The sequence below is a fragment of the Tupaia chinensis genome, unplaced genomic scaffold (assembly GCF_000334495.1).
Source record: "Tupaia chinensis unplaced genomic scaffold, TupChi_1.0 Scaffold146687_1, whole genome shotgun sequence".
NCBI lineage: Eukaryota > Metazoa > Chordata > Mammalia > Scandentia > Tupaiidae > Tupaia > Tupaia belangeri.
Genome location: NW_006206544.1, coordinates 4,601,145 through 4,612,711, shown reverse-complemented (window position 1 = coordinate 4,612,711; position 11,567 = coordinate 4,601,145). Strand labels below are relative to the sequence as shown.

At 43.3% G+C, this 11,567-nt stretch overlaps 1 protein-coding gene and 1 long non-coding RNA gene across 2 annotated transcripts in view; one reads left to right on the top strand and one right to left on the bottom strand.

Annotated features, from left to right (window-relative positions):
* SLC71A1 (solute carrier family 71 member 1) overlaps positions 1-3,676 on the bottom strand; it is a gene marked incomplete at its 5' end in the record, with an annotated part of 42,900 nt that extends 39,224 nt beyond the window's left edge. The window contains 1 exon segment of the mRNA XM_014584376.2: positions 3,581-3,676. Coding sequence (XP_014439862.1) covers positions 3,581-3,676 — 96 coding nt within the window.
* A 1,138-nt stretch (positions 3,677-4,814) lies between these two features.
* On the top strand, positions 4,815-11,093 carry LOC114006266 (uncharacterized). The gene is made up of 3 exons (XR_003548002.1): positions 4,815-4,893; positions 7,348-7,427; positions 10,760-11,093. It is a non-coding gene; the product is annotated as an uncharacterized LOC114006266 (long non-coding RNA).
* The last annotated feature ends 474 nt before the right edge of the window (positions 11,094-11,567 follow it).

Below are 11,567 nucleotides of genomic sequence, written 5' to 3'. Positions count from 1 at the left end.
AGAAAAAAAAAAAATTGAATTCAGTCTTTAAAATACTTGTCACTAGGGACCAACAGATGGCGTAATGATTATGCTGCTGGACTCCCACATAGTCTACCCCGGTTCAAGTCCTGTACCCAGAGACTTAAAACTCACACTTCACATGTGTGTGTACATGTCCAAGATCCCAAGAGAGAATGGAGGAGAAGGAATTTCAGTTCGGCCATCCCCCCAGGGGGCGATTTTTCACTTTCTGTCTCTGACTCTCCAGTAAACACATACACCCTCTAGCAAAAATCTTTCTTAAAAAGAAAACAGAGGGACCAACAGATGGTGAAATGGTTATGTTGCTATACTCCCATGTAGTTGACCATGGTTCAAGCCCCCAGACTCGGCAGCTTATAAGTCATGCCAGTTAAGTGTGTGCATGCCCAAAATCCCGAGAAGAGAATGGAAGAGAAGGGATTGTGGCATGGTCACTACTCTGGAGGGTGATTTTTCACTTTCTGTCTCCCTGTTTCTCTGGTGAGCACACATGCCCTATAGTAAAAATCTCTCTTAAAAAATAGGAAAAAGAAAAAGGTTATAAGGGTTTAAAAAGGTAGTATGTTGTAAGTGCTTAGGAATGCACATGGGCCCATCATTATACAAGTAGAAATGGTCTTCAAAAAGTTTATGAAATAAGAATATTATTAAAAATCTATGTATGGGGGAACCAGCAGTTAGCGTAATGGCTATGTCACTGGACTCCCACGTAGTCGACCGCGGTTCACATCCCGGACCCGGTGGCTTAAAACTCACGCCGGGCACGTGTGCGTGCGTGCCCAAGATCCCGAGAGGAGAATGGAGGAGAAGGGATTGCGGCGTGGCCATCCCCCCTGGGGGGTGATTTCTCGCTTTCTGTCTCTCTCTCTCTCTCTGTCTGTCTGGCGAACGCACGCGCCCTATAGCAAAAACCTCTCCAAAAAAAAAAAAAATCTATGTATGGGGACCAGCAGTTGGTGTAATGGCTATGTCGCTGGAATCTAATGTAGTCAACCGTGGTTCCAGTCGTCGATCTGGTGGCGTGTCCGCGCATGCCCAAGATCCCAAGAGGAGAATAGAGGAAAAGGGATTGTGGCGTGGCCATCTCCCCTGGTGGGGGGTGATTTCTCGCTTTCTGTCTCTCTGTCTCTCTCTGTCTGTCTGGCGAACGCACGCGCCCTATAGCGAAAACCTCTCAAAACAAACAAACAAAAAAACCGAAGTATGAATTTCAAAAAAATTTTGTACCCCCAAATAAACTAGTACTTTAATTCCATTTTCCACAAATTTATAAAGTACGCTCATACATTTGGACTGTTATGATCTTAAAAATCACAGAAGTGATGATCCAGTACACACATTTGTATGTTAAAGTGGTAGTACTACCCTTGACAGCAGGTTATTTTAACAATGCAGTTATGAATGTCATAATGAACTGGCATCATCTGAGGAAATTCCAAATCACTGTACTTGGATTATGAAGGCAAGAGATATGTAAATGAATTTTTTAAGCATTTCCATCAGAAATTAGTAAACTAAAATAAGGGGGAGTATTTTTAAAAATCCACATTACAATTATTTAGAAAACCCGTAAGTGGTTTTCTAAATAACAAAATGATCCACTAGAAGTAAATAAATTGTTCTTTTTCTTTTCCTTTTTTTTTTTTTTTTAAATTTGCTACAGGGCATGTGCGCTAAAGAGACAGAAAGAGAGAGAAAAACAAAAAAAAGTGAGGAAGCACGATAACTTTAACTAACTGAACATGGGTATGAGGATGGCCAGGCCACAATCCCTTCTCCTTCATTCTCCTCTTAGGATTCTGGGTATGCATGCATACGCGTGCAGTGGCATGATTTTTAAGCCACTAGGTCCAAGACTCAAACCATGCAATCAGTCATGTGGGACCGAGCTGCCTTAACCACCATACCAACTGCCTAGCCCCAGTAAATTGTAATTCTTAAAAAGAATCTTGGGGCCAGTAGTTGGCATGGTGGTTAAGGCAATGGACTCCCACATGGTCAACCCTGGTACTAGAGTCCTGGACCTGGAGGCCTGTTTTCTCTCTCTCTTGCCAAATTTGAAAAGCAATAATGATGAATAAAATTAAATAGATAATTCTTTACAAAGAAAAGAATCTCACGCAAAACATGCTCAAACAGCCATTCTTACAATTATGCTAGTTACTCTAACTTGCAATTCATGGTTTACTACAAAAAGAATTGCAGATTTTCTTTTCTTCTGAATTACATTATAGCAAGAGCCATGAGTATGCACTGTGCATTCAAAACAGTCATTAAACATCAATATTTTATGTGTGCACAGTGACAGTTACATACCTGTAAGTAAATATGTCAAGAAACATTAATTGTAAATGTTCTTAATTAGACTAGTTCACTCTACTTATGGAAGACTTCAAAAGGTTCACCGATGGGACCAGCAGTTGGCATAATGGCTATGTCTCTGGACTCCCATGTATTTGACTGCGGTTTGAGTACCAGACCTGGTGGCTTAAACTCACACTGGGCGCGTGTGCGTGAGTGCTCAAGATCCCAAGAAGAGAATGTAGAAGAAGGGATTGTGGTGTAGACATCCCCCTGGGGGCTGATTTCTCACTTTCTGTCTCTCTGTCTTTCTGGTGAGTGCACGCACCCTATAGCAAAAAACTTCTCCAAAAAGAAAAAAAAGGTTCACAGAAAAATAAAATTTAAGTATCTTTTACTTGGTATAGCAAAATTTTAAAAACCATTAAATTATTATTATTATTGTAGTCATTTTCCATGAACTATTTGAAGATCTCATATAATCAGCAAATTTTTCTATAAAGAATTTTTTTACACAGCAATAAATGAGCTCATGAAATGTAAGGAAGTCTATCACTTTAATATTCTATTCTGTTAGGATTTGGTAAGCTGTGCATTTACATTAATTTCTTCTTTCAACGTATCACAGACTTCTCCCATCAATACCCTTGCCCTTGTTCTAGTCCCCTTATCTGCACCAAGAGTAGAGAACAAGCTATCACTGAGTTGTTTGGTCTGGTAGGGAAATCTCTTCTGAGGTTCCAAATCTGAGAAAATTTAGGTAGAATCAGCTTAGGTCTATGAAAGAAAAACCTTTCCAGATATCAGGTCATTGGGAAAGTTGTGACATACTTTTTTCTATGCAAAAAGACATCATGACTTTTCCAATGACACAACAGTTAACCTCTAAACCCTTGCCCAAATGGAAAGAAATTTATATTTAGAAAATTCAGCTACATAAATGAATGCTGGGTGATGCAGGTCACAAATATCTTTCTTACACCAGTCAGCATAAGAGTCCCTTCTACCGGTCCCACAGAGTGATAATGAAGAGCCTCTGCTTGAACAAGCCCAATGACATGTCCAAATTCACACATCTCCATGGCCCCCAGGGGTAAAGGTGGAAGAGACAATTAGAGCAGTAAACACAAGTACACTAAAGGCATGACGACATCATGAGAGAATTAAACATGGAAAGGAAAGAGGGCTTTTTCTCCAAAACTAAAGAAAAAGGGATTTTTTTAGAGTCAGTGATAAATAAGTGAAGATTACTTACCACCAAAGTGGGTGCTGTCAATAATCCCCAAGCAAAAAACTCCAAAAAGATGACGATAACCGCATGATAAACACTAGGAGAACCAATTCCTTGAGGCTGTAAGAACAGATTTTTCAAAACATTAGCAAATTTCAGAATTACTAACAATGACAGTGATAGTCGATAAATATTTATTAAAAACACATATGGGGCTAGCAATGGTGTGGAGGTTAAGCCAGCTGGATCCCTCATGGTCAACCTCATGGTTCAAGTCCCAGACCTAGAAGCTTGAAAAACACACCAGGTATGCATGCAGCATGTCCCAAATCCCAAAAAGAGAATAGAGAAGGGACCGAGGCATGGCTATCCCTGTAGGGAGTGATTTCTCACTTTCTCCCTCTCTTTCTCTCTCTTGGAAGTGCATGCATCCTTACACCAAAACTAAAAGAAAAAGGGGCTGGCAGGTGGCGTGGTGGTTAAGGGTGCTGTACTCCCACAGGGGCGACGACAGTTCGAGTCGGACCTGGTGGCTTACTTTCTCACTTCCTCTCTCTCTCTCTCTCTCTCTCTCTGTCTCTCTCACCAAATTAAAATAAATAAGCAAATAAAATAAATAAAGTTAAATAATTCTAAAAAAAAAAAAACTAAAAGAAAAAGAAAAGAACACATATGTATTGGGTACCGTATCAAACATCTGCATAGTCACACTGTCCATGCTATCAGGGTGACAGGGACAGGCCAGGAAACAAACTCATGAACATATAGGCACAATGTGTAATGGGAACATACAGAGCCAAGGGAGGGTTGGGAATATCAACCTCCAGGAGGAAGGAAGGCTGAAAGAACACAATGGAGTGGACAGGTGGAGTACGGTGAGAACAAGTTAGGTCAAGGTGGTCAAGGCATAAGTGCATGCAGCGTTCTGAGACTCCTTTATGTAGTCTAGCACAACTAGAGGGCTGCACGCTGACATGTGCTGAAAAATGAGCTAGACACACAATGACTAGCTTCCGTGCTACGGAGTCCGTATTTAATTTGAATGTGATGGAGAACCACTAAATGATGCTAAGGAAGACTCACATGATCAGGTAAGTTTTGTCTTGTTTTGTTTTAAGTTGCAATAGGGCACGTACACTCACCGAACAGACAGAGAGAGAGAACGAAAGGACCCCCCCGGGGGGATGGCCACATCATAATCCCTTCTCTATTATCCTGGTGGGATTGTGGACACACACACACACACCCAGCCTGTTTTTCGAGCCACCAGGTCTAGGACTCAAACCATGCTGTTGGCAAGGTTCGTTGCCTTCACCACACCAGAGACTAGCTCTCAAGTAAGTTTTAAAAGAAAGATTATTCTAGCGAAGGTATAATAGATGGACGAAAAGGGAGCAACACTAAGGAAAGTGAAGAGTTAGGTGGCTACTGCACTAACTCAACACATACAAGGGGCAAGTGGCAACAATATTAACATATTAATGTGGCTCAAAAGCAGAATAGTCCCCAGAGTAGTTTGTAAGGGATCTGGAATTTGAGATATATAAGAAAGAAAATACAAAATTTAGTTTACAATGCTACCAGAGATGTCTTAATTACTTCAGTTACTGAATTTCACATTTTAAAGGGAAATATTAAATTGGTGGAAAAATAACCTATTAATATTTAGTCTCTACTAACGAGTTTGTATAACAACAGAAAGATAAGATTTTCTATATTAAAGTGTAAACTACTGCTGTTCAGCTTCTTCAATCAACTTAAACAGCATTTACAATCAGGTTTCCAAACAAATACACATTACAATGTCATACTTAAGCATTAAAATACATTCAATAGCCTTCTGTGACAACAGTTTGGATTTCTGTACATGCTAATAATCATGCTGCATCATTTTTAATAATGTCATAATGGATCCTCATCATTTAAAATAAAGGTCGTCTCTGCCAACTGACATAATTTAGGTATCTGAAAACCCTTTAGTAGAACCTGCAGCTGAAGAACTTGACAGTGGGGGAGGGGCACGAGGGTAGAGGTTTGCAGGACCATGACTTGGAATGAATTTTTCCAATATCTCAATCATTTGACAACCATTTATAGAACACCTACTATGTATCAGAGGTTCCCAGCTTATAAAAACAGAACATACTCTGAAATTTCAAGTTCATAGGGTAGTGAGGAAGAAACGGCATTTTGTGTAAATGCAATAAAACAGATATGCACAGGTTAAAAAGCGTGGGAACAGTACTGTGAAAACACGTAGGGGTATGGATAGGGATATGGACAGTCCGACCAGGAGAAAACCAGAGTGAAGTAGACAAAGGCCATGGCAGTTGAAACTAGTGGAGTAAAGAGAGGGAGGCAGAAAAGGTTACTTCTAAACTTTGTTATGGAGGTTCTCATAATAACTCTAGAAACACAGGAAAAACCACAGAAGGGGTGTCAGCAGGAGAACCATCTGATTAGACTTGCAACTTTGTTTTTTTCTTTATTCATGAGAGCACATACAGGCATGTGAGAGAGACTCAGGGGAAGGCAGGAGGGAGAAATGAGTACTCTCCACAGGGTCTGGTTGTGGTGCAAATCTCCTTCTTCCAGCCCTCTAGCTGGATGGATTTTAGGCACGTGCACACATGCCCAGTGTGTAGACCTGCAATTTTAAAGAGATCACTGTACCGATTTTCTAAAGGATGAAACTGAGACCCTGGTGGTTAAGGTAGCTGGATTCCGCACACTGACTGTGCAGTTTAAGTCCTGGTCCGGGTGGCTTGAGAAATACACTGGGCACGTGTGTGCACACCTAAAATTCCAAAAAGAGGGAGAGACAAAAAGGGGACTGCAGCAAGGTTGGGGGTGCTTTCTCCTCTGTCTCTGGTGAGCCTCTAGCAACAACAAAAAGGCATTGAGGTACAAAATGTATGCAAACGGCGGCTATGTGACTCAGCTCTAACAAAACAAGATGGACCCAGCATGAAATAATAGAGTGGTATGGATACTGGAGGGGAGGGAATGGATTTGGATATTCAGGGTTTTATACTGACAACTTGGTGAATAGTGGGTAAGAGAATCAAAAATGACTTCCAAGTTTTTGGCTTAGCTGGCTACTAGTGGGAGCTGATAATCTTCCTCCCACTTTTTTTCCCATAAAGCTCAAGTTACTTCAGGTCCTACCTGAGACTGTCCACTTTACTCAAAACACTTCTACTGTCTCTGAACCCTGATTAAAACAATTAGTCATCAACAACTGTGATGTTCGAAACAAGAATGGACGTGATTATCAGGAGAGTAGAAAGTGTAGAAAGAGCAGCAGGCTAAGACAATCCCAAGGAGTACCTACGTTTACACAGTAGGCAGAGGAAAAGGAATCCATGAAAATAGGGAAGGATTTTTTTTTTGGGGGGAGAGATTTTTGCTATAGGGCACGTGCACTTGCCAGACAGAGAGAGACAGAAAGTGAGAAATCATCCCTCGGGGGGATGGCCACGCCGCAATCCCTTCTCCTCCTTTCTCCTCTCGGGATCTTGGGCACGTACATACACACACCCAGCGTGAGTTTAAGCCACCAGGTCTAGGACTCGGACCACGGTTGACTACATGGGAGTCCAGCAACATAGCCATTATGCTAACTGCTGGTCCCAGGAAAAACAATTTTAAACTTAGAATTTAATACCTGGGCTAGCTTAGTGGTTAAGGGAGCCAGATCCTACAAGAAGGCCATGGTGGTTCAAATCCCAGCCCCTGTAGCTTGAAAAACACACCAGATACATGTGCATATGTGCCTCAAATCCTGACAGGACAGAGAAAGGAAGGAGGAGGAACTGCAGTGGGACCGCACCACACTGAGGGATATACTTTCTCTTTTTCCCTCTCTCTGGTAAGTGTGTATGCCTCGTAGCAATTAAAAAAATAAAAAATAAATAGTAAATAATAAAAGAATATGAAACTCAGCAACAATTTATCAATCAAAAATGACTTGGCCCAGCTGCAGTGGCACAACAGTAGGAAGCCTCTGCACTGCGCAAGGGCTTCATAAGAAGCCTGGGTTGGGATCCCAAACAAACCTAAATAGGTCAGGCGAAGTGGCAAACTCCTGTAATCCTGGCTGGCTGGTAGACAAGGGTAGAGATTCTCAATGATAACACTCTCTAAAAAAAAAAAAAAAAAAAAACACTTTTTTTTAAAAAAAAAATCCTCTCAGGACCAGCAGTTAGCATAATGGCTATGTCACTGGACTGCCATGTAGTTGACCATGGTTCGAGTCCCGGAACCGGTGGCTTAAACTCACACTGGGCATGTGTGTGTGCATGCCCAAGATCCCAAGAGAAGAAGGGATTGAGGAATGGCCATCCCTCCTGGGGGGTGATTTCTCGCTTTCTGTCTCTCTATCTCTCTCTGTCTGTCTGGCGAACACACACGCCGTATAGCAAAAAAACCCTCTCCCCCCAAAAAAGGAAAGAAACATATTTTTCCTGAATAATACACAACTAAGCCAACTAAAATTATTTACAAATTTTACACAGGGCAGGACCAGCAGTTAGTGTAATGGCTATGTCGCTGGACTCCCACGTAGTCGACCGTGGTTCAAGTCCCAGACCCGGTGGCTTAAAACTCACGCCAGGCGCGTGTGCATGCGTGCCCAAGATCCTGAGAGAAGAATGGAAGAGAAGGGATTGCAGCGTGGCCATCCCCCCACAGGGGGGGGTGATTTCTCACTTTCTGTCTCTCTGTCTGTCTGGTGAGCGCACGCGCCCTATAGCAAAAAAAAAAACCTCTCAAAAAAAAAAAAAATGTACACAGGGCCAGCTCCATGGCCCAGTGCTGCTCACGAGATGCTGGATCTGGAACAGCAGGTGGCATGTAGGATAAGGTGGCTGTCTCTGTCTTCCACAAGCACCCATGACCCTATGGCAAAAACCTTAAGAGTAAAATGTCATTAATAGAACAGTGGAAAAAATTTAACACTGTTGAACACTAGAAAGAAAACAAAAGGGAATCAGATCAGTCCTATTATCCAGGCAGAAGAAATACTGTTCAGAGCCTGTTATGGGCTGACCAAATAGCCTCAAATGCCTGACCAGGAACGAATCCACCCACTGCTAGAACCTTATCAAAGCCCTGAAATTATAATGTCAATAGCAAGAGCTCTAACACATTCTATGACAAAATGAACTAAACACACAGAAGAACAGAATAGCAAATGGTAATTTTCCCCCCTTCTTAAAAAAATGTTAAGGGCCAGCTGGTGGCATGGTGGCTGAGGCAGCAGGATCTTACACTGCCGAACAAGTGGCTTGAGTCCCAGACCTGGTGGCATGGGAAACACTGGGTGCAGTGCTGTGTATGCCCAAATTCCAAGGGAATGGAGAAAGCACTGTGGTGTAGCCAACCCCTCTAGGGGTGATTTCTCACTGTCTCTCACACTCTCTCTCTCCAGCAAAGCACATACCCTATTGCAAACACTGGGGGGAAAAAAGTTCATAAAAATCATCTGACCTTAGGACCAGCAGTTAGCGTAATGGCTATGTCGCGGGACTCCCATGTAGTCGACCGTGGTTCAAGTCCCGGACCAGGTGGCTTAAACTCACACCGGGCGCGTGTGTGTGCGTGTCTAAGATCCCGAGAGGAGAATGGAGAAGGGATTGCAGCATAGCCATCCCCCCCGGGGGGTGATTTCTCGCTTTCTGTCTCTCTGTCTCTCTCTATCTGTCTGGCGAGCGCATGTGCCCTATAGCAAAAACCTCTCAAAAAAAAAAAATCATCTGACCTATTATAGACAGAGACAGAAGAGCAAATGCTGCTTTAAAATGACTGTAATAGTTACATTTTTTTTTTCCATTGTGGCTAGAATGGATCCAAATACAAACACGTAAAAAATGTACTTTAAAAAATCCCGATTGTGTATAGTAGTAAAGTTACAACAAAAATTCATCTAGGAATGAGCTAATGCAAAATGTGTTTCTATCAGTTTAATTCACATAGCAGGCCTTGTGGGATTCAAGGATGCAAAACCAAGCCCCTGTTCTAGAAAAGTGTCCAGAGTTCTTAGAATAGAAAGTGAAACATTAAGTGTATAAAGATGGGAAATGATAATATCCCCAAGCCCTCAAGAAAACTTTTCATTTGTCCTATGGCCCTGTTAAAACATAATTTTTGGTGCAAAAGTTGTATTTTGTGTTCTTAAAGCAAGCTATGAATTTCTATAATGTTAATAATAGGATAAAAAATTTTTAAATAATCTCTTTCAAAACACAAGGATCTGGAAAGAAATCATTTGCTCTAAAGCAGTTAAACAAAATCCCAAAGAGAGGCAACAAAACTGAACTTCACAAGGAAAAAGGTGAGGGCATAATGGCTGTGTGGCTGGACTCCCATGTGGTCAACGGCAGTTTGAGTCCTGGACCCGCTGGCTTAAATTTATGCCAGGCACCTGTGCTTGCGTGCCCAAGATCCCAAGAGGAGAATGGAGGAGAAAGGATTGTGGCATGGCCATCCCCCCTGGGGGGGGGCGGTTGACTTCTCACTTTTTGTCTCTCTCTCTTTCTCTTTCTGGTGAGCATAAGTGCCCTATAGCAAAAACCTCTCAAAAAAAAAAAAAAAGGAAAAAGGTGAATTTCCTGATCAGTTTCATTCTTAACTTTTGCAAAAGATACTGATCTTAAATATCACTTGGATTTAATGAAATATAATCCATTGGCTCTATTTTGTAGATCTTATAAGTAATTTAATGTATCTTCTCTTTCTAAAGTTGACAAAGGCAACAATATTTTTCTCTCCTAAGTTTTTGCCAACAAGGTCAAGAGAGCTATAACTATCCATACTAATGTAATCAATGTTTTTATTAATCAAGTACAATAAAAAAGGTCTGAGAAATTCGAAGTTTCTTTTCTCAACAGAAATCCAAAGTATGACATCTAATACATCTAACAGTTAAAAATAATAATTACAGAAAATTCTGAAGTTGTTAAGTATGCCCCAAGTTTTCAAAATTCTGGCGCACTGACTGGGCCCTCTACTGAGACGTCAAAAGCAAAGTTGTCATAAATGAATTCGGCAAATCCTCTGTGGTGGCCTACTTACATATGTAGTACTGCGCTAGCAGCTGACCAGGATTCCGATAAAACACAAGTAGAAACAGCTTAGAGGAACCATTTCTGCACACTTCTCAGGAAAGTGAAACACTTACCTTCCCTTTCCATTCTATTCCAGAACGTGATACGCAAGGATGCAACAAAGACCAGAGTGTAGCAACAGACAAATCTCAGCAGAGAACAGCGCGGGTCCCCAGACGGTTACGGACAGCACACTGAATAAAGTTTATTGTGATGACAACTATTTCTAAAAAGCCATGTTCCCCCCTTGTCCTCAACTCGCCTTCCTTTCAAAGTGCCTTCCTCTAATCCTCAGGCCGTGCTCCATTCTACGTAGTGTTTTTATTTTTAGGTCCAGGCAGGGGACGGCTATTCTTTAGTTACAGGCAGGCCCCAGAAGTACTGCTGGGCTTCCGATGCGGGCGGCGAGGAGCAAAGCCCACCTCCTAACGGGGCTTACCGAACAGAGAGAGCAGGAGCACCGACGCGCAGCGGCGTGGAGGGAGAAAGCGAACGTACTACGGGACCTCGGCGGGGCTGCGCCTGATGCCACCCGGCTAGCAGCATATGGGAGGGCAGGGACGGCTGTCGCCCCTTGGCAGGCGTGGCGACGCCTTCGCGGGGCCTGGCGACGGAGGCGAAGCCGCCGCTGAGGGGGAGCAGAGGCGGCGGCGGGGGGGGGGGGGGGGAGCCAGCAAGCCTCCCGGCGCCCCGGACACACGTGGGGTTCTAGGCCGCAGGGCCTCCAGACGCGGCCGGGCGGAGGGCAGCAGGTGCGGGAGGAGCGGGCGGCTTCTGCGGAAGCCCAGGGGCGGCAGGCCGGGGCCGGGAGGACAACCCCCCGAGCAGGGGCACGGGGTCCGCGAGCCCGCGATGCCGGCACCGCCAGCCGGGCGGGGCAGGGCGGGGCGCGCCGGGGGCGCCGC